This window comes from Schistosoma haematobium, chromosome 1, assembly GCF_000699445.3.
Source record: "Schistosoma haematobium chromosome 1, whole genome shotgun sequence".
Lineage (NCBI taxonomy): Eukaryota > Metazoa > Platyhelminthes > Trematoda > Strigeidida > Schistosomatidae > Schistosoma > Schistosoma haematobium.
Window position 1 is genome coordinate 6,086,105 of NC_067196.1, and position 24,092 is coordinate 6,110,196.

Consider the following 24,092-nt stretch of genomic DNA (forward strand, 5'->3'; position numbering starts at 1 on the left):
GGTGGCAGTTTTGTTATTTGATCTGGCTACTACTTATTGTCGCCGGTGGCTCTCACTGTTGAATTGAAAATCGGAATCAATCAAGTGAGTTAGATCACCACGGTTGGATGGGTTGTACGTAGTCTTCTCAGCCCATATGTCAGATAATTACCTGATTCATGTGGCTAGAAGCGACGGTTATATGATGTACTGATATCAGTGCATAGAGCGGATCCCATAAAATTGGTATGAAAAGTGTTCCACCGTGGTTAAGATAGAATCAGCTAATATATCGGATTAGTCATTTGTCTGTAATAGCAGGATTTTGTCATTTTCATTAGTCCACCATACAGTGTAATAGGACATTCGTTTTAAGCAGGCTTCATTGTGATCATTCGTGCACCATGTCTGTGCTAGTGTAATCACGTCAGAATATCCCTATTCCACTTTGAATTCGGATTTTTGAGTGTTCACTTGCCTCAAGAGCATTTACTCACAAGAAATTGTCAACAAACAACTAAGGACTTTCAGGTCTGTCGTCTAACTCTTCAGCCGAGGGTTTAGCTCTGTAAGATTGTCTCTTTTTTTACGATACTCTGTCGGCTAGCCCGTTAAGGTTCAAACATTGCGATCAAAAATCATGTACTACCGATTCCAAAGCGCTTCGAGCGCATCACAAGCATAAAAGTGGAGAAGATTATTGTAAGTCGTTAACATCGAGGACTAATGTGGATATTAGACATTGGTTAAAAATTCGCACCGGATTTAGTTTGTGCGTAACATGGGACGAGTTCATCATCTTCGTGTGGTTCCTTGTGTTATTTATTTCTTATTTCTACTGAACTCTCAAAATGCACAGAAAGAACCAAGCTGCGGCCGCGCAAAAAGTTGTAGTGAATGCATGGGGATACGTCCGGCCTGTTCGTGGTGTAGTGCTGATGAATTTGATGATACGAAAGAAGGTCCAGGGTTCCGATGTGCTCCATCTTCAGTCTTATTGGCTCGTGGATGTCCACAAAGTAGTATAGAGGACGTGGAATCTGTGTTCTTAGGTGAGCGCTCTATTTACTAAGACTGATTCATATGTCATATATTTCACTGACAATGTCTTGGTTTATAAGCAAGCTTTGTTATTCGCTGTCATTTTTCCTATTTCCTTAAAACGTAGGGTACTTATTGTACGTCATAAGCAATGGAAAACAGGACATCACACACATGTCTTATCCGAATCGTAGTGACGAGAGGTAGAATAGCTTTTTAAGTCAGTCCCATTTTAAGACACGAATGTGTCGATAAATGGTGCTTAAACAACATTTCGAGTCAAAGTGTCCAACATACTATCGATTAAAATAAAAACACAACTAGTTGGTCACGGGTTTACGAGTGTTCTCATATATTTCTTTCGGTTTTAAGGACATGGAAAATGACGGCATATCAGGTTCAAAAGTAGTTTAAAGTATGTAATTACTTCACTTCTAGTCCTTGATGATAGGGCGAACAGTTTTTGCTTGCATAGTCTCGTTATATGGGAGCTTTGAGACTCCAGAAACCAACGTGGTTGGGGTTTATTGAATTCTTATCCAATAACGGTCTATTTTTCACTTAAGTGCAGGTTGTGTATGTGGAATATTCAAATTTCAATCTAGCAAACACTTAAAACGTCAAATATTCGATCAGTTTTCCACCCAGACAACTTAAAGCTAATCCGTTCGTCCACAAAATTAGTTTTTTGAACTCTGACACTTTTTAACTTACATAGTAATCTGGCATGAGTCCTTGTCAAAAGCCTTACCGAAATCATTTGCGGTTATATCCACAGGCAGATTTTTGCTCCAACAGTCACACTAGCTTTTGTGTCAACAGTAGGCTCGTGGTACGTAAGTAAAGTGTTCTGTAATCATGTTGCTTTCCGGAAAGTATCAAGTCTTCATCCCGATATTTGAATAATTCTTTACTAATCTCACATTTTGATAAATGTACTAGTCAAACTTAACGATAATTTTCAGGGTTATGCCACACACCGGTTTTGAAGATGGGACTTACTACATCGTTTTCTCATTCGCCTGGTAATCTATCTCGGATTGCAGAAAGTCAAAGGATTTTCCATGACAGATGCTAGTTCCTTTAGTAGCCTAGGATGGTCCCGTTGTTGGGGCCTGTAAATACTGTAATGTGTTTGGAGACGTATTATATCGTGCGAACTAGTTAAGTGTCTCAGTTTCGTTTATCCTGTAAGCCTTGACTCAAGTGTCATTCCTAACTTTACGCTTGCCATATTTAGATTTTCACCAGGTTTGATAAAATTTTCCTCCTTTTAAACATATTGGTTTCTTCTTGCGCAGATGAAGTAAGGTAACAAACTGACGGGTATTCATGATAGGTCCCACCTTTACTGTGAGTTTGGGTTAAGTGCTACGTGTTGATTTGTAACTAAAATGGCGTCTACCACCATAAAAGAAGTTTTCATTTCATTTGTGGTTCGTGTCATTAGTGGTTCGAAGTTAGTTGCTACTTAGAAATGTGTCAATATTTTATTCAGTTCTGTGTTCCACGCAAACAAATGTTGGGCGCCTCCATCATAGGTGTGCCTGACATCTGGTTACCTGGCGTTTGCCATGTAAATGAATCTTTGGATGAAAATCATCCAAGTTACATACATCTATGTTTTTAATAATCCAAGGAGTCGTCTCATCATTCTCAGTTTTTAGTATTCTGGGAGGAATGGGCTAATTTTTAATCTTATTTGTTGTTTTGACTATAAATTTGTGCATGATAAATATTTTCAGATCATGGAGTTCCTCTTGATCAAGTCAGTTTAGCCGAAGATATACAACTTACTCCACGATCACAATCAATAAAGGTCAGACCTGGAGGGACTATGATGGTCAATTTCACATTCCAGTCTATTTCGGATTACCCCGTTGACCTTTATTTTTTGACAGATCTCAGTTATACAATGATTGATGACTTGGAAACAGTTTCTCGTTTGACTAACGATATCGTGTTAACTATGCGTAATGTAACAAAAAAGTTGCAGATGGGATTCGGTGCCTTTGTAGACAAACCAGTGTTTCCCTTTGTTGTGCCGACTCCAGAATACCTTCGAAATCCATGTTTGAATGTTGGTACTAAAAATCTCCATTGCGATCCTCCATTCTTGTACAAACACATTTTGTCACTAACCGATAATTTTGAGGAGTTCCGCGAAAAAACAAAAGTAGCACGTGTAAGTTTTAGTCTATCTGTAGCTTTGTTTATGGTCTATCCGCACCGTACTAAAATTTTTGTATAGCCTGTTTTTTGGAAGTGTCTCAAGGTGTGTTGCGAAAAAAATCATAGCCTTTCTTGGATTGAGCGACAAGTTTCCATCTGCACCCATTACTTTAGAATGATGGTTTCGTGTATTTCATAGACCCATTGGGGTTATACCAGTCTAAACATTTGCTAATTGGATTCTTGCTATGATACAACGGTTAGTTGAAAATCAGTGCAGTTGTCAGAAGTTATTGTATGAATAATAGAAACCATAACTCTAACAGCGATATTAAGCACAAGTTTTTACTGTTGACTGCGCCCGTGCAAAAATGATGGTCTTTCGTAGGTGAATCAAATTTGTGGTGATTTCACCTTCCAACTTTAGTAAGAAGGATATAATATTAATTTATTCAGATGAACGTATATCAAGTTTTGAGTCTCCGTCCCTTGTGAATTCACTTAAAAAGTAACTGAGAGTTAGAAAAACCCATTATTTCGAAAAATGAATTCGACAGGTTCCTAACAAGTACATTTTGCACTGTGGTTGCTCACCTAAATTGGAAAAACAAGCAAATTTAGTATGGTTTTTGCTGGTACTTTAATAAGTATTAACCAATTCACATAATAGTGCATCGGTATGTTGTTGCACTCCACTTTGAAATATGAAGTTCGTTCAAAAAAGTAGGGATGTTAATTGATTGTTTTCAGCTTTCTTCCTTGTCTCCTGCATTTATTTTTCCTTAGTCTCACTGATCTAACACTTCATACTCGTTTAAACTCAGAGTTATCATAAGTAGTACGTAATACAGCAGGAATTAGACATACAGTCCCTAGTTTTGAGTCATCATTTCGCTTAGTTAAATTTTAGGTGCGTTTTTGGTGAACTGAACAGACAACAGACCATATTACTCCATAAGAAAATTTGCTTCCTCACGAGTAGTAATGGTGATGAGTTAAGTGTTGTTTTGTTGAAAATTATTACACTACCATTTTATTTATTGAATGAACTTAAACAAATAATGTGATCTTTTCGACCCTTTGTTTGTTAGCCTTCAGGTAATCTGGATAGTCCAGAGGGTGGTATGGACGCATTACTTCAGGTTGCCCGATGCAGTGAAGCTATTGGATGGCGTGCTGGTGCCCGTAAAATTGTGCTATTTGCTTCTGATGGTGGATTTCATTTGGCTGGTGATGGTCGAATAGCCGGATTAATATTGCCTCCTCCAACTACTTGTCAATTAACTTATCAGGCTGATCGATTCAATTCTTCACTTAAGTACCTCGGCTGGCATAATTCTGATCAAACTGATTATCCTAGCGTTGGAGAGGTGAGAAGACTTTATTATGAGTAACCGTTTTTTTTTAAGTGGACTGAAAAAATTTCTTTCACTCTCATTCCGAGGTTCTAGTTTAATGTGTTAAGGCACTTGATACAATTCCTACACTCGCTAATAATGTCTACGTATATTTCTGTGTTCTTTATGATGAACTCGCTTCATAGAAGATCGATTTTGTATGTTGAATGATGTGACTACTAGCATGTTTTATACTTAGTAGACAGGGGTTTTGTAGCAGTTTGTTATTAAAAATTATACCAAAGAAGTACTTAAGTTTTGCGAAGGCTCTTTACTTGAATACCTATTCGAATAAGGGATTATGACGTACTGGCATTTTCAAGTGTTTGCCAGGGTAACCTGTTCTGTGTGCTTTTACTCAAATTAATAGAAACGGAGATTTATCCGTTTAAATTTTCAGAGATTAATCTTCTGTTGGAAGATTCACTTATAGACTTAGAAGACCTAGATAACGTAGTTATGTTTGCTGAGGATGCTGAAGTCACGCAGCCTCTAGTCATCTTGAGCAACAATGGAAGACCTCTTGGGATAGGTTTCTTCTCTAAATGCGAAATTTTGTCTCACAGCTTTTCTACATCAACGCATAGACTAATAATAAGAAACACATCAACCACTTCACTTATCTTGGGAGTCTCACCCCTGTTGGGTTGGTATCTGAGGAAATATCAACACGGACCCATAAAATTCGCTCGGCATTTTCCAGCTTCCACTACCTGGTTTGTAGGTGAGATTTTCATTTGCCAAACGAAGGACTAGTATACTACTTAGTAGTTCGCTTTGTTTTGTTTTATGGCTTTAAAACGTAGCCTCCAAAAGTAGAGGGCACTAATAAGTTATTAGTACATGAATCATTAGAAGCATTTTTCTGTATATCGGAATTACCGAATGAAGAGTTTTGAGGCTAGAATTATGTTACTAGGCAATTGTGGCAGTTCAGTCGATAAGATTGTAAATCCCCATAGACGGGTGTTTAGGACATGTCTTACATGTATTAAACCGTCGCCAACCTCGAAGTGGGATATTGTCTGAGAGAGTGGGTTGAAAAAAAGCTGGGGAAGAGACTGAACCCAAACGTCAGCAGTCCATAAAGTCGTTGAATCCTAGAATAAATCTTTTCGGTAGTTATGTAATATCAAAAGTAAAACATCCACTAGTATTACCGCTAGCGTGTAGATCCTATTTCTCATATTTATTGAAACGATTCACTTATCTTGGTTACTTTATGCTTAGTTCATTTTCAAAATTTTTGTTATTTTCCACAACTGAGTTTATCTTTTTGTTTGCACAGATTGCTCAAGTTCTAACTGAAGCTGACATCAGCGTGATTTTTGCAGTTGATAGTAAATTACACGGTTTGTATACTAAATTGGCTGAATTCTTGCCAAGCGCAGCTGTTGGCATCCTAACTGATAGTTCAACCAACATTGTTCGCTTATTACGTGATAATTATGATAAAATTGTTAACAAAGCTGAGCTAATGGCTACTTATGATGCAGATTATCTGGAAGTAAGTTGTTTTCCGTTATTAAATATTCTTATTTTATGTGTCTTTGACGTTAATATTTGATTTCATTCAGTGTGTTACTTCTCTAAAATCTTGATAAATAGCTTTAAGTCGGTGGATTATTCAAGGATAACTTTTGTCCTTAACTAGTTGATCCATGATTGATTAGTGATCATCAATAACTATAAATAAGAAACCATTTTGTAGTCTATGAATTGGACTTACTATTTCAAAGTTGATGACGTTACGCGAATGGACATATATTTAAGTAAAGCTGCTATAACTTGCTCTTTGCTACGCTATTCGAAAACATTAATGAAATGGTGGGCGCAAGGGTGATCACAATTAGTCAACATATTCAATTACTTTTCACAATTATGCTCCCAATACTCTTCATCCAGGCTTCCACGATTAAAGAAGACAAATCTGTCCTACGACCATTAAAAATATGTATTTTATGGTTAAATATCACTTTTATGTACAGTTTTTCTTTTCGGTGGTTATTAATTACATTTAAATAATGATAACGTAAAACGAATTTTACGCTGAACATATGTTAAAGCTGAGTAAATACAGAGCGAAAATTATCAGAATACAACATATTGAAATAATTAATAAGTGAATTTGTCAAATTCAATAGACTTATATTGAATGATTATCATATTGTTTTAATTAATAATCTAGTTCCTAATTGCTCCCTATCAAAAGCTTTGTTTCGATATACAACACACATTGATTAAGACTAAAAAAGGGTCATAGCTCTGACAACTTACCAGTGCACGCTTGCTTGAGTATAAAAATACAAAGTTCAGGATTTTGAAGTTTCCTCACAAATATGTATATCGTGACACCCTAGTTAATGCTTTTGGGTTGTAGAAAGTTTTAACCACTGAAAGAAAAAGAGGAAACAAAGCAAATAAAAATAACGAGTAGAACAAAAATGAGGTATCCGATTTGTACAGCAAAATATAGTGACTTGGTATTGTTTTGCTTGTATCTTCCCATTGAGGTTTAAGACTGCAATTGATTAGTCTGTTATTGGCATATGTGCATACTGTGCGTATGCCTCGATATTGCCCTATTTCACAAGCTTTTATAAGCAAAGATGGATATTGGCTAAAAGTGGAATCCAGGACGCGCGTTTCATCCTATTTGGGACTCGTCAGTTGGGTGTACCTGCATCTCAGAGCGAACATCAACTCTGCTTATAAAATATAGTGACGTTCACTAAGACCAGCCTTTAGAACCAACTTATATGTTCACTATATCCAGTCACCACTGCAAAGAATATTTTACGATTAGTAAATAAGGTTGAGTATATTAAAAAATTGAAATAATATAGTTTTTATTGTGCCGTTGTTAGATATAATCTTGTATAATTGACAGATGTTGGATGACACATAGTTGATATTTATTAACCTACGTCATGTTCTAGTTACAATTTATTAGCGTGGTATATTTTTAGATCTGAGGTAACTTCGTGCTTTTGAAAGTCAAAATTTTACCACTTACCATCTCTTTTGATAGTACTGATGTACTCAATACGTAGATCATTACTTTTAAATTTAGTTTCATACGGAAACTCCGTGTGTGATATTATGATCCATACATTTCCTGAAATATATTTTTAATTATTTTTATTATCCGAAGGATTGTTATACACATAAAAAAATAATCTATTTAAATTATTTCTACTCGGCTGTTTTTGATTATTCTCTCTTCAGGTTCAAGTATTTTCCAAGTGTAATGATGAAAATGAATTCTCAAAGAAAACAGTATGCAATGATCATCCAGTTGGTGGTAAAATAGGTTATCAAATATCTATCAAAGCTAAACGATGTTTTGAAGGTGTTAAAAAAGTCACTTTAAAAATGGTAGCATTAGAAGATCAAGTAAGTATACGAGTAAATTACGTTTACTCTGATGTATTGTATTACATTCTTTTTTATCAGCTGCACAGTAAACATCTTATTTGTAAGGATTTAAATCTTCCAGTTGTTGATATAATTAATGTATTGTATCTGATGAGTCTGGTTTGTGATTGAGTCACGAGATTTTAATTAAGGATGAATAGTGACTAGCGACGAAATCCGGGACTGGCATTTCGTTCTATTTGGTTATCGTCAGCTGATTGTACCTGTATCCCCATGTTAATGTTCACTTTGGGACTCGAACCCAGTACCTTTTGTTTTAAACGCCTAATAAATTATCCATTAAGCTAGCTGCTGGGTCCAGATAGCCACTAACTTGTATAATCGAAATAAACATTATTTTATTTGAATAGATTTAGATCTTCGCATTGCTGATATTAGGAACTGCAATTGATCAGTCTGTTTTGGCATATATGAATCTCAGGATGCAGCTACATCCGGCTGACGTTTTCGAAACAAGATGAAACACTCATCTTACATATCTCTACTACCCACTGTCCAATTTTAATTCTGAGCATTAGACTGATTAAACTTGATTATCTGTAGGTTTATCTCATTTAAACAATCTGTTTGTAGCTAGCCATTATTTTAACTTATTAAGAGTTGTGGTGTGATTAGAGATTCCTGGTACTGTGGTAACCCATATTTAACAACGTAGTAAAACTGAACCACACTGACGACCTTGAGTAGATAATCAGAAAAAACTGTTCAGCCCCCAAATTCCCTGGTACGGCTGAGGGTGGAGAGAGTTCGCTCTCCCTCTCGAAATTCTCTCACATAGCCACGTGCACACAACTACTGCCAGGGAAGTCCTACTCACTGCCTTCTAGCAGCATTACTGTCGTTTACCAAGTTGAGAGGACCTAAAGCGAATGTCCGGCGCTTTAACCGGATTGTTGGGTATGGAGGATCCACCTATCGGAGTTGGAAAACCCTGATTCCAAACCAATGGTGTACATGGGCTCCCGGATCATGAGGTAACAAATGTCGTATGAACCTATTGTTGACCAGCTACCATGGGACTGCGTTTCCTTACATTGCTCGTATGACTTGTTGATTATACCTTTAGATCAAAGGCTCCGGGTGTGGCTTCCTAAGAAAACTACGTGCTTCGGTTTGGGCACCCGGGTAGTATCACAGTTCTCACACAAATCATTGATAACTGCTACTAGCCTCATTGTTATTGTGTGGTGCATATATATTTGATACCCTCTTGTACTAATGTTTATGTGTCCAAATAAATAAATAAATAAATAAGCCAGCTACAAAACAGTTAACAATAAAAAGTGATAATTTTACAATGGATAAGTAGTTTTGAGATGATTAATGAACCGTTGTATATTAAATTGTTTATTTTAATAGACGAAAAAAGACTACGGTTGGGTATTAGGAGTTGGTCTAGTGTCATGAATTGGGGTTAAATGTCACGGTTTGGAAGGTTAGTGTCAGTAGTTTTGATGTTAGGATTGGATTGAATCACATCAAATTCTCTCAATTACAGTCCACAGCAGATGCATGCATTTCTAACAGTTCAGCTTGCACATCATTTTACATTCACTGAATGGTGGCACAAACGATGTTTTGTATCAGTTTTAACCATTTTGGGGACTAGATATAGAGTCTGCTTATTTTTTGATAAGCTACTTGCCAGATTTCATTGCTCTTTACATTTTGTGCAAGAATCCTGATTGGTACATCAAAGCTCATCAGTATAGTTTAGTTTTTACCAGCGTAAATTTTTTAACAGATTCAATTTTTAGCACTGTTTTTACGTGGAATTGAATAATAAACTATCTAATTGTCCTTACTTCTGTAGGCTGTACTTGGTGTTCAGACAGCTTGTTCTTGTCCTAGCTGCGAGAAAATGCCAATGCCCAATTCTTTAACTCCTTTCTCTGCAAGATGTCAATTACGTGGACATTTACATTGTGGTGAGTGTAAATGTCAATCTGGGTACTCTGGTGACTTTTGTGAATGTTCTGCTGAGGCTAGTGCTGAAGGGGATGCTGCTATGCTAGCACAATGTACTGAATATGGAGTTAAAGAGGTATGGTGGACCATTGGTGTTTATCTTTATGATATACACATCCAACAGTCTTTCATTAATAACACTATATCCGGGGTCCTCGTTCTTGATGTGGTCTTTCTTTAAATTTTATTTCATTAAACTCCATTCATTTACTAAACGTAGGAATGATTATTTAATAGGCCGGGTGAATTCATATATATCCTGTGCCTGTCCTCATGTGCTGTTTCAAAGCCAAGCCCATGATAAGAAGTGGCAAACAAAGTACACTATTGGATGAAGCCGATAGTGGTAGGTATGAAGGTCTTAGGTTATATATATTTGAGGGAGCGACGTACATGTATACCACTGATTTGTACACGTTTTTATTTAACTTGCCGATTGCAGCTTCCTACTCATTCTTAGCCTTCTCACTCGTACAGGGTTTTGAGCAAGCGTTTAGGAAGCATATATGCCTGTATTTGAATGGGACGACTGCAGAACCTAACATAATTTCTGTAACACTTGGTAAAACAGATTGTGTGTATATTGTACTTGACTAGTGAATTTCACACTTAATGATAATGGAATTTCGACTGCGGATATTTGAAGAACAGTGTCATCTAAATTATTGATTCAGCGTTCTACTTGAATATATAACAAGACTAATAAAATTCCGAATTCGTGTTGACCAATGATTTCTTATACTACATTTATGTATCAGCTTCATTCACTTAATCTTGAAGATAGCTCAATAATTCAGTCAAAAACGTTAACTCCACATTCTAATTAAGTAGTCGGATAATATCCTTAGCTTCCATACTGTAATAGTGGCTCAAAATCTGGTACACAAACCAGTAGTCATATAGGAGATTTCTTCGACAATAGAATTGGAGCTGTTGGTTTGTTCGACTTCTTTATAATTTCGAAGTTCATTAAATTAATTTTCTAAAAATACTATAATATCTGACTAAGTGTTTTTTCCTCTTAATTGGACTTCATTCGAATTAGAGTTGAAAAGACTGACTGGTGAGATACTGTGATAAAATATGAACAAAAGCATGTCTCTCAGTTACATAATTGTATGATATAATACTTCAGTTTCGAATTGAAATCTGATTATAAACGTAATCTTGCAAGTCAATAGTTGGTATAGATAGAAACTCGATTGACCATAGATTTAAATTTGAATGTAAACGAAATTTCTAGGTGATTTTTAGTTCAAACCCATAACATCATCATTTTAAAAGTTCATTCTCTTGAAAATATCTTTTTATAGCCTTGCTCAGGTCGTGGTCGTTGTGTATGTGGAAAGTGTAAATGTAATCTAGCACGTTATGAAGGTACTTTTTGTGAATGTGATCGACATGGATGTAAACGTGCTTCAGATGATAATCAAGTTTGTGGAGGACCACAACGTGGGACTTGTCAATGTAATGGCACCTGTGAATGCAGGCCAGGTTATACTGGAGATCGCTGTGATTGTATGGAAAGCGAGAAACAATGTATTGATCCAAACAATCCATCAGTATGTCATATTTTACTTTCTCTTTAAAAAAAAAACACGTGTCGGTATTACGGATTGCTTGAATAAACAAATTATTCTTTGAGTTACTTGACTGTATTCTTCATAGTGATATTTTGATATGATATGATTAATTATCAATGTCGCACAGTTAATTGTTACTATACACCATTTCGAAATTCAGTTTAAGATTTAATACTAGGACTTTACACCATTTTCTTCTCCTACTTCAGTTTGGGCACCCGGGTGGAGTATCCCAGCTCTTACACAAACCGAACGAAAAAGTGTGGCGCATATCTATTTGGTGCCTAATTGTACCAATGTTTATATGTTTAAATAAATAATAAATCTCAACTAATCACGTAGAAACAATAAGCATTAAATCCATTTCAAATGTATGAGTCGTTTCACTGATTTGAACCTTATGTTAGATTGCCGGATGAATGTTGTTAAAACTGTCAGATTTAGAAAATCTATCTATGGCTTGAAAGTTTTATGTCCTTCTCACGGACTTACGAATTTATTTGGCAAATGATGCTTACTTCACTCATTTGTTAATTTTCTTTGGTAGTCTATTTAAAATTTTACGACTAACTTAACGACTGAGACAGGTAGTTAAAGGCACATATTATTCCAGTCAGAATGGTATCTATGGTAGACTCAAAATAGTTCAGTTATACTGTGCTAAGTTTCCACATTAGTCATTTGTTTATAAATATGATGTTTATTGTAGGGAAAAACAAGTGGATCCTTTGCCCATTGGTGCCCATTTGTTAATTTACTCTATTTGCTACTTGTTCTAAATTATTTCATTTTAAAATCAGAATAATTTCCGACTTAACTTGTTTATTTGGATTTTTTAATATTTAGGGCCCTAAATGTTCTGGTCGTGGTGTATGTGACTGTGGTCAGTGCTTCTGTAACAGTGGTTATACTGGTCATTTATGCAATGAAATTCAAGGTGGTGAATCTGCTTTATGTACAGATCGTGATGTAGAAAAGTGTGTTCTATGTTTACGTGATTCATTGGTGAAAAGTTTTGATATGGATGAAAAGTTGAAAAATGATGAGATCACAAAAACAGACAGTGAATCAGAGGATGAATCATTGAAATTCAATCAAAGACAACCTATGTCAACGATTTATTCATCAAAAGAGTATGCATTAGCTGCTACACAATGCGAGTCTTCATGTAATGGAACTGTTGTAGATACGAGTCGAGTGAAACTAGTTGAAGTTAGTGAAAAAAAAGATGATTCAAATCTTTGCATTATTTACACGGAAGATAATTGTCGAGTATTCTTCACCTATCGTTACTCTGATGCAATCTATGTTAATCGTAAAGTAAGTAGCTTATGATGAACGTTCTCTTTTTAAAATTTTTTTATATTATATACAAGTGTTTGTATTAACTCTTCATTCATAACAAACGACCAGAATAATAAGTTGGTTGATAAGCGTTTTGAAAATTCACCAACTTAGTTCGCCCGATTACAAGATTGTTCATGTCGAATCACGAGTACAATATGTATTAGTACGGCTGAGGGTGGAGAGAGTTCGCTCTCCCTCTCGAAATTCTCTCACATAGCCACGTGCACACAACTACTGCCAGGGAAGTCCTACTCACTGCCTTCTAGCAGCATTACTGTCGTTTACCAAGTTGAGAGGACCTAAAGCGAATGTCCGGCGCTTTAACCGGATTGTTGGGTATGGAGGATCCACCTATCGGAGTTGGAAAACCCTGATTCCAAACCAATGGTGTACATGGGCTCCCGGATCATGAGGTAACAAATGTCGTATGAACCTATTGTTGACCAGCTACCATGGGACTGCGTTTCCTTACATTGCTCGTATGACTTGTTGATTATACCTTTAGATCAAAGGCTCCGGGTGTGGCTTCCTAAGAAAACTACGTGCTTCGGTTTGGGCACCCGGGTAGTATCACAGCCCACACACAAATCAAGTAACTAGTATGGTGCATATATATTTTGTACCAGTGTTTATGTGTTCATATAAGATAAATAAAAATGTGTATTGATTGGGCTTTTTGAAGAAAGAACATATTCAATCCTATTGTTTACAATTAACTGATTTTAGTCATTATGGAAATTTACTGCAAACCCATGTATATATTTATTTAATCTGACCAAAACTGTTTATTACATAATCGTTTTAAGTGTATTGTTTGTAATTATTTTTTTATCATCCTATTGATGTTAAAAACTACAATTTACCAGTCTGTTTCGACATATATATGCAGAGATAACGGGCCTAGAATTATGCTACAAACAATAATCAGTTTATAGTCGATGTCACGTTGTAGACCATAATAGCTTTTTTGCTCTCATGAAAAAATCATTAACTTCCATCAACTTATTTTTGGGCTAGGGATGTTGACTAAGATCTCATTGGAAACTGTAAGCGATTACCTCTATTAAGATAAATTATAGTACTACATAAACATAAGTTGGTTTAATTTACACACAGCACACAACCAAAAACGTCTCACACAATACGATGTGATTTTCCATTATATGTCCATATCTTAATTTGAAGATCCTAAGACGTTTTTCAATGCACTATTTTAACTGGTATCGTGTATCAACCTATGTTGTAACGAGACATATTGTGTATTCATCGTCTTAAAAGCAAAATACCTTAAGTTGATCCGGTTCTGTCCTAGTTTTTTTAACGGTTCTTCAGTTAGTATATGCATATGTGGCTTCGTCTATCATAAGAGAACCTTCTTCAAAATGAACAAATCTCCATTAACCACCTATATCTAAGTAAGTCATAATACCTTGTAAAATGTATATCGTATTAAAAAATCATTTTCATTTTTTTGTTGTCTAAAAATAGGTTGATTTAAATATTATCCGAAAAAGTGAATGTACAAAAACAATCAATATTCTTTACATTGTTCTCGGTGTCATTGCAGCTATTGTACTTGGTGGATTAATACTTTTATTAATTTATAAACTAGTCATTACAATTGATGATCGTCGTGAATTGGCCAATTTTAAACAACAAGGTGAAAATATGCGTTGGGAAATGGCTGAAAATCCTATTTTCGAATCACCAACAACTAATGTTTTAAATCCAACTTTTGAAGAAAACGGATATTGATCAAACATTGATAAGAAAGAGAGAGAGAGGATATCAGCAAATGTGGAATAATTCTTTCATTTGATGATAAATAAAAGTTGTAATCTCCTCTGTTTTTTCCTCTCTCTTCACTTTTGCATATTTTATATGCATATATCTAAGCGGTCCTAATATATGATGTATATCTCTAAGCGCTTGTTATATATACCTTTTATACCAAAATAATATAACACAAATATACAATTGTCTTTGTGCCTTATGGTTAATATTATTATTTGAAACATAAACTTCATGACAGGAAGACTTAATTACACAGCTGTGTTAATAATGTCTATTGTCAACTAATCACCACTACAATGTTTTTTTTTCTGCTTTATATCATCGTTACAGCTTTTTATTCTCATGAATGAATTGTGCATGCATTTTTGTTTATTATTAGTTGTTTTATTTTGTTTTTCTCTCTTTCTCTTCTTTTTTTTATAAGTAACTAATATTACTACTTTTATATTGTAATTATATACAATTGTGTTACTAAACAATGATTTATAACACTGAATGTAATGATAAAAAAATGGGGAGGGGGTCTAGGTTGAGTATTTTTTTTTTGCCCAAAAAAAACGAAAACAATCTAACCGTACATTGTTTATTTAGTTCAATTTTTTCGGGAATTTTTTTATACGGTGTTATTTTATGTTTATGCTGTTATGTAAACAATGCACAAATAATGTGTATTTATTTTATTGTATTTGCTAGATAAATTGCTTCAGACTTATTAATTAAAATATTATAAGTTGATTAATTTTTCTAGTATTTTATCTTAATTTATATGATTGTATGTATGTGTATGAGAATGATAATATAAATTTATCAGTATAGGGTTGTGGAGATTATTAGGTTATTGATTGAGATCATGAACCGATTGATGTTAGACCACTATTGGAAACCTGGAAGCATTGGGCTGCCGTTTCGTCTTAGTATGGGACTCCTCAGCAGTGCCCAGCCACAATCCCGCTCGCGGGATTCGAACCTAGGGCCCATGGTCGCGCAATCTCATGGATTGGTTGAGGTTGGACATCAACATCGATGGATGCCAGCTCTAGTAGGTTAAGCGTTTCCACGCGAGACTGAAGGCTCCGGGTCCGAATCCCGCTAGTGGGATCGTGGACGCGCATTGCTGAGGAGTCCCGCAGTAGGATGAAACGGCCGTTCAGTGCTTCCAGGTTTTCAATGGTGGTCTAACATCGATCGGCTAATTTCAATCAATATAAATTTAAACGGAGCAAGAGTAATAAACCAGAGAATAAAATCAATTCATCAGTCTATTTCACGGTTTCTCATCAGCTATAGAAAACTTAAAACTAATAGCATCTATGAATTCACATATACCTGAGATAGCAAGGGCCTCCACACATAAATAAGAAAGTAGTTTCCATAGATATAGAGAGTTCACACAAAGTTTTCTGAACACATTCCTAGAAATCTACGATTGGAAGGGAGTAAAGTTTTTATAAGTGCGATTGCTAGCCACGTTTTGGATAGTAGACTTGAGGTAGATGTAAGTAAAACATTTAAAATAATTAACAGACAAAAAACATTAGTTTTACTCCGTTTGACAGAGGCAATCGCTATCAGGCGTTCACGACGTCATCTATTTATGCAGAAAGAAAGTTTGGTTGGCCTTTCCCTGACACGGTGATTAGGGGTTTATCCAATAGTCTTTATTAATTCTAATTTTTGATATTTTTGTGACTGTCCCCAACTTTTTATTTCATTTTCTTATAATCATATTGATGTTTATATATTTGTATATTTTGTCATGTTGAAAGATTACCCAACCTCTAATTAATTTCATTACCGTTACATAATATCTTTTATCTTCATGGTGATTGCTAGTACCTATAACATCTATTCTACTGTACTTACTTATGCCTGTTACTCCTCGTGGAAGAGCATAGGCCGCCCACCAACACTCTCCATCCAATCCTGTCCTGGGCAACCCTTTCCAGTTGTTATTCATCCTTTCCATATCTGATTCTATCTCCCAACGTAATGTGTTCTCTGGCCTTCCTCTTTTCCTCTTCCCTTCAGAATTCCAGGTTGGGGTTTGCCTCGTGATGCAGTTTAATGATTTCCGTAATGTATGTCCTATCCACTTCCAACATCTTTTCCTAATTTCCTCTTCAGCTGGAAGCTGGTTTGTTCTCTCCCACACTAGGTTGTTGCTGATGGTATACGGTCAATGGATGTTGATTATCTTGCGTAGACAACTATTTATAAATACTTGCACCTTTTTGATGATGGTTGTAGTAGTTCTCCAAGTTTCAGCTCCCTACAGTAGGACTGTCTTGACGTTCGCATTGAAGATTCTGACTTTGATATTTTTTGACAGTTCTTTGGAGTTCCATATGTTCTCCAGTTGTGGGAATACTGACCCTACTTTGCCATTTTTGAGGATGGTAATTGTAATAATAACAATAGTCCACAATATGGTTTATCGTCAATGTTTTAATTTAATCGATGAGTGACAAGTTTTTTTTTTTTTTGATATCAATCTCTGATTAACCTAACCTCCAAATACTAGTCAGTTTTTTCTTCTGCCTGAATTCTAATCGTATAGTAAAAATCCAATGGGAGTGTTATAATATTTTCTCTCATCCATTCAACAGTTAATCTCAAAATAAACTCATAATTAGAATCTATTCTATTTATAGTTGGAATATATTCTCATTATGATGAAACCCTAACCATTTTCTATTAAACATACCATGGGACAGTATAGTAAAATGATTGTCTGTCTCCTTAACTCCGTCTGGAGCCCCTCTAGGGCTACTGCCAGTTATAACCTCGAATAAAGGAGAAGGGTTGGGCATAGGGTTAGCGATCCCATCTCGTAGGAAACTAACTCGCTAACCAGAAAAAACTCTATCTCTTTCTAAAACTTTGTCACAAATTATGGTAATTTTTTTCAAATTTCACTAATGCTATTAATTCTTGTAATTATATGAAGAATGCATTCTTATCATGTATAATGGTTAGTATGACTTTTGTGATACATTATTGATTTTCTCAAATAATTTTTACATTCCAATCTAAGTAGATCATGTATTTTGTTTTATAAGCAATAAAGAAAATAAAGAAGATATATTTGGAGTTGTATCTGATTGATGCGTTTTATTTCACCTTAACTATTTCATTGAATAAGTTCATATCAGAATAGCATTGAGTAAATTATCTAGTTTTGTGTTGATATTTTGACCAAATATTCTGTTTAATTTAGTGATTATTGTTAATGTGTTATTTTTATGTGAAACCACATACTCTAACGTTAATTCAAGCATTTATAAAGCGGAATAAGTAGCTATTTTGCTTAAGATACACCTGTTACTGTATGTGATGCAATCAAACAATCTAAACTGTAACTTGTTAGCGAGAGAAGGATTACACACCCATGAATCTATCATAGATCGAAATCAGGACTTCTGAACCTCTAAATAATCGCTTAACTTCCAAAACATTAGGTTGGGATCTAATGGAATACATTTATGACTTCAATGGAATCTCCACAACCATCCTATGATAATTCTTGAATTTTATGTTGTAAATGATTCTATTCTAGTCTGTATTTGTAGCCAGTGTAACCATATTTTTGTTACCTGGTTCCCTGAGTAAACAATCAGACCATTGTGTACATTCACTTGATTCAGCCCATCCAATTTATAAGTTTAATTGACTGGCTTCATAATTTTCAGTGAACTTTTTTCAGTTTGCAATAGGGATCTAGAAAAAATTTCGTAAATAAGAACCTATTATGGCACAAAATTATACTACATATATTCCGATTATTGAGTTTCGAATTCGCAAACCGACTGGTGCTAGACCACCGTTGGGAACCTGGAAGCACTTGACGGCGGTTTCGTCCTACCGTGGGACTCCTCAGCAGTGCGCGTCCACAATCCCGCTCGCAGGATTCGGATCCAGGGCTTTGAGTCTCGCGCGTGGACTCCTAACCTCTAGACCACTGAGCCGGCATCCAGTGGTGTTAATGTCTAGCCTCAACCAATCCGTGAAATTGCATGACCATCTCCCATTGTACTGAGGTAGATACCTGTCTCTATTCGACACGGATTAGCTCCACTGGGTTCGAATCCTGCAAGCGGGATCGCGGGTGCGCACCACTGAGGAGTCCCACAATAGGGCGAAACGACCGTTCAGTGCTTCCAGGTTTTCAATAGTGGTCCAACATTAATCGGTTCATGATCTCAATCAAAAACTTAATAATCTCCACAACCCTATACTGATATTGAGAGCTTCAACGCTTTTATGTATCTACGAATTGGAACAATAATTCTTGAGATTATCGAATGCGAGATACTGAACGATTCTTATAAAGATGTATAGCAAAGCATTATTATTTGATGTTTATTCAATTCATAGTAAGTAAAGGAAACATGTTTCATTACATCTGTTAAAGATCGCCACTTTTATTTATAATCTTGTGGTTCTTAGACCTAGTTTTTCTTCCCATAAATTTTTTTATCGCTTTAGTTTATTATTTGACTGATGCTAATAACATTTAAAGTGGATATAATATCTTTTGTATTATTTATAGATTTTTAAACATTATACTCTCATCAATCAAGCATTATCACAATGTCGTTATTACCAATACACACAGTATATTGGCAAAAACCAGACACGGTATTTCTCAACGGAATCATCTAAAAATGTCTTGTCAGATACAGTGCTAAATAAATATTGTACTGATGAAGAAATAAAATGTTCAGAGAAAAGTTCTGTATATCGTTTTGTCCCATCTAAACCTATTTGGAAACGATTCGACGTTGGGGTGCAGCATGAATTAGAAGAGGTGAATAGTGTAAGTTGTAATGCTTGATGCAGGTTGTTGCTATATAATATAATACTGGTAATTGTTTTACTAATGCATTTATGCTTCAGAATACTATTGGATAACGGATGACATGCACATGTAACGTAAAGTTACTCTGAAGAAGCGATATTACGCCACAGTTGAACTAAAGTTTCTGTCAAATTGCTTTTAGATCGTTTTCTCATATTTGCAGACTCGTAAAATATGCATCTGCTTATAGTCTCCTGGTATTTATATTTCTTAACCATCAGCCAATAAGTATTTTGTAGTTGAGTTATGTACCGTTAGTCCAACTAAGATTCAACTTAAATAGATGCCTTTGACTGTCGGATATATCACTTTTGATTGGTTTAAGGTATCTAGGCAAATGAGTCCAAAAAAAACGATGTGGCAATAACCATTTGAGGTCACTCGTTTTGGAGCAACAATCTAGGAACAAGAACACTAATAACCAAGTAAGGGATTCATTTAGTGTTTGTATAAAACAACTTGAGACAAATGTTTCCAACTAACCATTTTATATACACATCGACGTTTCAAAAATATTTTCGATTTGTACTTTTATTTCTACTTTCAATCAAGAAATTAATACCGAATATCAACTATTCATACTATAAACTTACGTATGCATACACATGTTCGCTTATTCATTTATTTTCACATTGTGAACCTTTCACATGTTATCTGAATTCAACATCTGAATGTGATTAGATAAACATTAAGTATATATTTGATTGATAAACATTATACATTCCTTGACAATTTCGATTGTCACCCTGAAGAAGTCTAGATAAGTTTGATGGACGAAACCTTGGAATTATTTGAATTTCAATAGCTGAGATTATTTCATATATATATATATATATAAAGTTGCCATGCCGCATGTCGATTTCAGTTGTATTTCACTTTCCGAAAAGTAGATAAACACCGTTATATGATAATTATACTTTACCAATAAATTGGAATTCGTTGATTCGCAATCGGTTAACTGGATAGTCAAATACTTTTTGAAATTTATTCTATTAGATATCTGGAACAAAGGATTGTGTATCACCTGATAAACAGGATATATTTTATATTGATCACAGTGCTCTTCCAAAACGAACCCAATTGGATATGAAAGTAGTTAAACTACTTGAACAGATATCGCTAATAAATTTCAAAGAAGTGAGTTTTTTTGGTATGGTTTCATGTAACTGAGTTTATATCATCTGAAAGTATCAGTCTTTTGGACAGTTCTTGAAGCACTGTATTCTCCTAATATGCCAACTGTAATTACTTGAAATCAAATTGCTTTTCGTCACATGCTAACTTCAACTGGAGAAGTGTGTCATAACGTTGGATTCACTAAATCAAGTGAACTCTGACTACTTGATCGGGGAACATAAATCAACAATGATAACGTATATAAACACAAATGTAGAGTGGGAGTAAGTGGAGTCGTTTACAATATATGTTTATTATATATGTGATTTATGGGGTGCCTATCTGCAATCAGTAATTAACCACTTTTAAGAACTATTAATGGACTAACCCTCTCTCTATATATATTCTTATTGTATAACTATCCAGTAACTAGATTGTGTATATCTATATTCCTCTTATTATAGGTTTCATTTTAACCTATTGGCTATTACTATACGATTTACTGTTCTTAAGTTGTGTTCAGTCTATTGATTACGGTCTCTTACGCCCACAGCCACAATTTGGCCTGATCTTGTATAAATGTTATTTCCTATTTTATTGGTGTGATGCGGCTGGTATATAAACTAAGTATGTTTGAAATTAATTATTCGTATAGTGGAAGCTATTATTGGCGTTATGGACTCAAATGGACATGATATGAGAACAAAGAACCAATAAGATTGCTAGGCTGCCTATACCGCTCGAACGTCATTGGCTTAGCACAGTACTAAGATTGTATGAGTCGTACTCCGATTGGCGAATAAGTCACATGATTATTAGCCGGGTTTAAGACACAACGGGATACATCGCAATATATTGGATAATTGTTGCAAACTTGTTTGAAACTTTTTATAAGGATAGTGTGCATATCACAACCCTACATAGACTCAAGTCTATGAACTTAAAGTCTTGAGACAAATAACATATCATCATTTAATCTATTGCTTGGTAATTCTGAGTCATATTTATTCGACTTCTTTCAAGTTATAATGTCGAGATTATCTCTAATTTATATAATTCGTTTCATGTAAAAACATAGAAATAAAGTAGATTTCGCTTGCTTACATCTCTTACCTCTTTAATTGACATATGGTTCCCATTTAAACATTAGAAACACAAAGTTCAGCGAAGGAATCTCTTTAGAATGGATTTATTATCAAGCTGTACAGTCGTATATATATATATTGCAAAGAGATTTCGTCGCTGAACTTTGTGTTTTTAACCTTTACAGACACCATATTGGATTTGTCGTTCATATAACTTCGATTGGACCCATCATAATTTTTTTGGCTATTTCAATTTAACAACACCTGAAAGAGTTTTGTTCTTTTATGAAATCTGTTTCCTCTTTTGTTCATTAAGGAAAATTTGAGAACTCTTGAGGAAGCTATACGCTATGCTGATTCATTGCTAACGAAAGAAGCTTTTCATGGAACAACTAATAATCAATGTTGGAGTCTAGATAATACAGAACCGATGATTAGTTTATGTGATGAAATTAATGTTGGTTCCAATTGTTTTTTAGATGATGACGATGGTGATAATCACATTGCATATAATTGTAATCTAGCTACTGATATTATGGAACAAGTACCTGATAAATGGGAAGGTTATATTGTTGCTCCTTTGGGTAATATTCCAGTAGAGCAAAATGAATCTAATCGAGTTCAAGGAGTGACGGTGTAGTTACTCGGTCAACAAAGTGAATATATTCATAATTTTGATGAAAATAGCAGAAAAGAAACAAATATACACGTATTAACACAGTGTATACCGTAATAATAAAAATAAAAATGAGAGTAACAATGTGGTTTCTTTTTCATGATCCTATGTTAATCGTAAAGATTAACGGGTCTATCGTAGGCATTATCGAAGCACATGATACTGACTTTAATCTGATTCTGAATACTGACAACGGATGAATACGAATTTTTAAAACTACCTTTATTCCCACTAAACAATTTAATGGCTATCTGCACTTTGTAGCTTAATAGACAACGCCTCGGTGCCTAAAGCGACCGGTTTCGCATTTTTGTCCGAATGTTCGGCTAAGGAGCCCTAGATAGGATGAAACGCACTTGGCACGATCCAAATATCTTATCAATAACACTTAAAAATTCCTTTAAAAACAAGTAATGCCTTCTTGCGTCTATGTCTATGGCAACTACTTTTCTCGCTCCGAAAAACAATCAGTCGATTCAAATAATTATTATTACTATTATTGTCATTATTATTATTATTTTCCACATTATTCACCCTCTTTTATACTTATACAGCGGCTCGTCTTTGGTGGAAATTCGACTGTATCTAAACGTTCTCGAGTCACTGTCCGGTTGAAAATTGTATGTTACCACCGAATACGAGAACTGAAGCAGTTTTTCTGAAACCACGTGCACCATTCAAACTGGCTGCCTTCAACGTTCGCACATTTATGCAGGTCGGATAACAGATAGGGCTGGCTATGTCTTTGGAAAGTCTTAATATTGATGTTTGTTGTCTATCCGAGACCCGTAATCAAGACTCTGGTGAAGTACTACAAATTCGATCTCCATCTGTCGATTCGAAAAGCTTGTTTTACGTGCGCTTATCCGGGGACCCTGTGGCATCTTCGTCTGGTCTTGCAGGCGTTGGTGCCGCACTAAGGGCTCGAGCTGAGGCAGCACTAGTCGATTGGATCCCCACTAACAGTCGGTTATGTGCTGTTAGATTAGAAAGTTCCATCAAAGTGAGAAGAAATCAGCGTGAGAAACGATGTCTTTTCGTCATCTCCGCCTATGCCCCGACAGATTGCAGCCCGGATGCAATCAAGGATGAGTTTTACCACCAGTTATCTGTTCTTCTCCAGAAAGTGCGTTCGACAGATATTGTAGTACTAGCCGGAGACTTGAATGCTCAGGTCGGGCGTCTAGGCACAGAAGAGAGTCGTTTAGGTGGCCGATGGGGACTCGTTGGTCGCAGGTCGGATAACGGGGACCGTCTACTGCAACTGTGCACAGACCACAACCTGTTTCTGGCTAGCACTAACTTTCGGCACAGTCATCGCCGATGTGCCACCTGGCGTCCTCCCTCTGCATCCCAAGCCTGGACTCAGATTGATCACATCGCGATCAGCTACCGCTGGCGTGGTTGTGTAAAAGACTGCCGCTCCTTTTGGAGTACCTATCTGGACTCTGACCATGCCTTGGTCTGCGCCAATCTTGCCTTACTTTTCAGTGGACAACGAAGTGACCGCCATCAACGGATTGATATTAGCAAGCTGGTTGCAACTTCTGTTGCAAGTAAGTATCGAACCGAGCTAGCCTCTAGGCTAGCTACCACTCCACCGAAAAGTATAGATGAGCATTGGTTGCAATTGCATGA

At 35.6% G+C, this 24,092-nt stretch overlaps 2 protein-coding genes across 2 annotated transcripts; both read left to right on the forward strand.

The window, feature by feature from the left end:
* The first annotated feature begins 727 nt into the window (after positions 1-727).
* On the forward strand, positions 728-17,735 carry ITGB2 (Integrin beta-2). Its single transcript, XM_051218265.1, has 9 exons — positions 728-1,031; positions 2,766-3,205; positions 4,284-4,562; positions 5,878-6,096; positions 7,818-7,985; positions 9,841-10,071; positions 11,309-11,557; positions 12,425-12,898; positions 14,414-17,735. Exons 1-9 carry the CDS (start codon positions 761-763, stop codon positions 14,678-14,680), a joined length of 2,598 nt encoding a protein of 865 aa, XP_051073014.1. The 5' UTR covers positions 728-760; the 3' UTR covers positions 14,681-17,735.
* On the forward strand, positions 17,661-22,532 carry MS3_00010031 (uncharacterized protein; the record flags this gene model as incomplete). The annotated part of the gene is made up of 4 exons (XM_051218370.1): positions 17,661-17,690; positions 19,269-19,535; positions 20,574-20,714; positions 22,095-22,532. The coding sequence occupies 4 exons, from the start codon at positions 17,661-17,663 to the stop codon at positions 22,416-22,418; spliced, it is 762 nt and encodes a 253-aa protein (XP_051073015.1). The 3' UTR covers positions 22,419-22,532.
* Between the last annotated feature and the right edge of the window lie 1,560 nt (positions 22,533-24,092).

Excerpts from the sequence above, each read along its gene's own strand:
- ITGB2 (XM_051218265.1), top strand. The coding sequence starts at position 761 with ATGGGACGAGTTCATCATCTTCGTGTGGTTCCTTGTGTTATTTATTTC. Across the intron at positions 3,206-4,283 it reads AAAAAACAAAAGTAGCACGT|CCTTCAGGTAATCTGGATAG; the intron begins GTAAGTTTTAGT and ends TTTGTTTGTTAG. Across the intron at positions 4,563-5,877 it reads ATTATCCTAGCGTTGGAGAG|ATTGCTCAAGTTCTAACTGA; the intron begins GTGAGAAGACTT and ends TTGTTTGCACAG.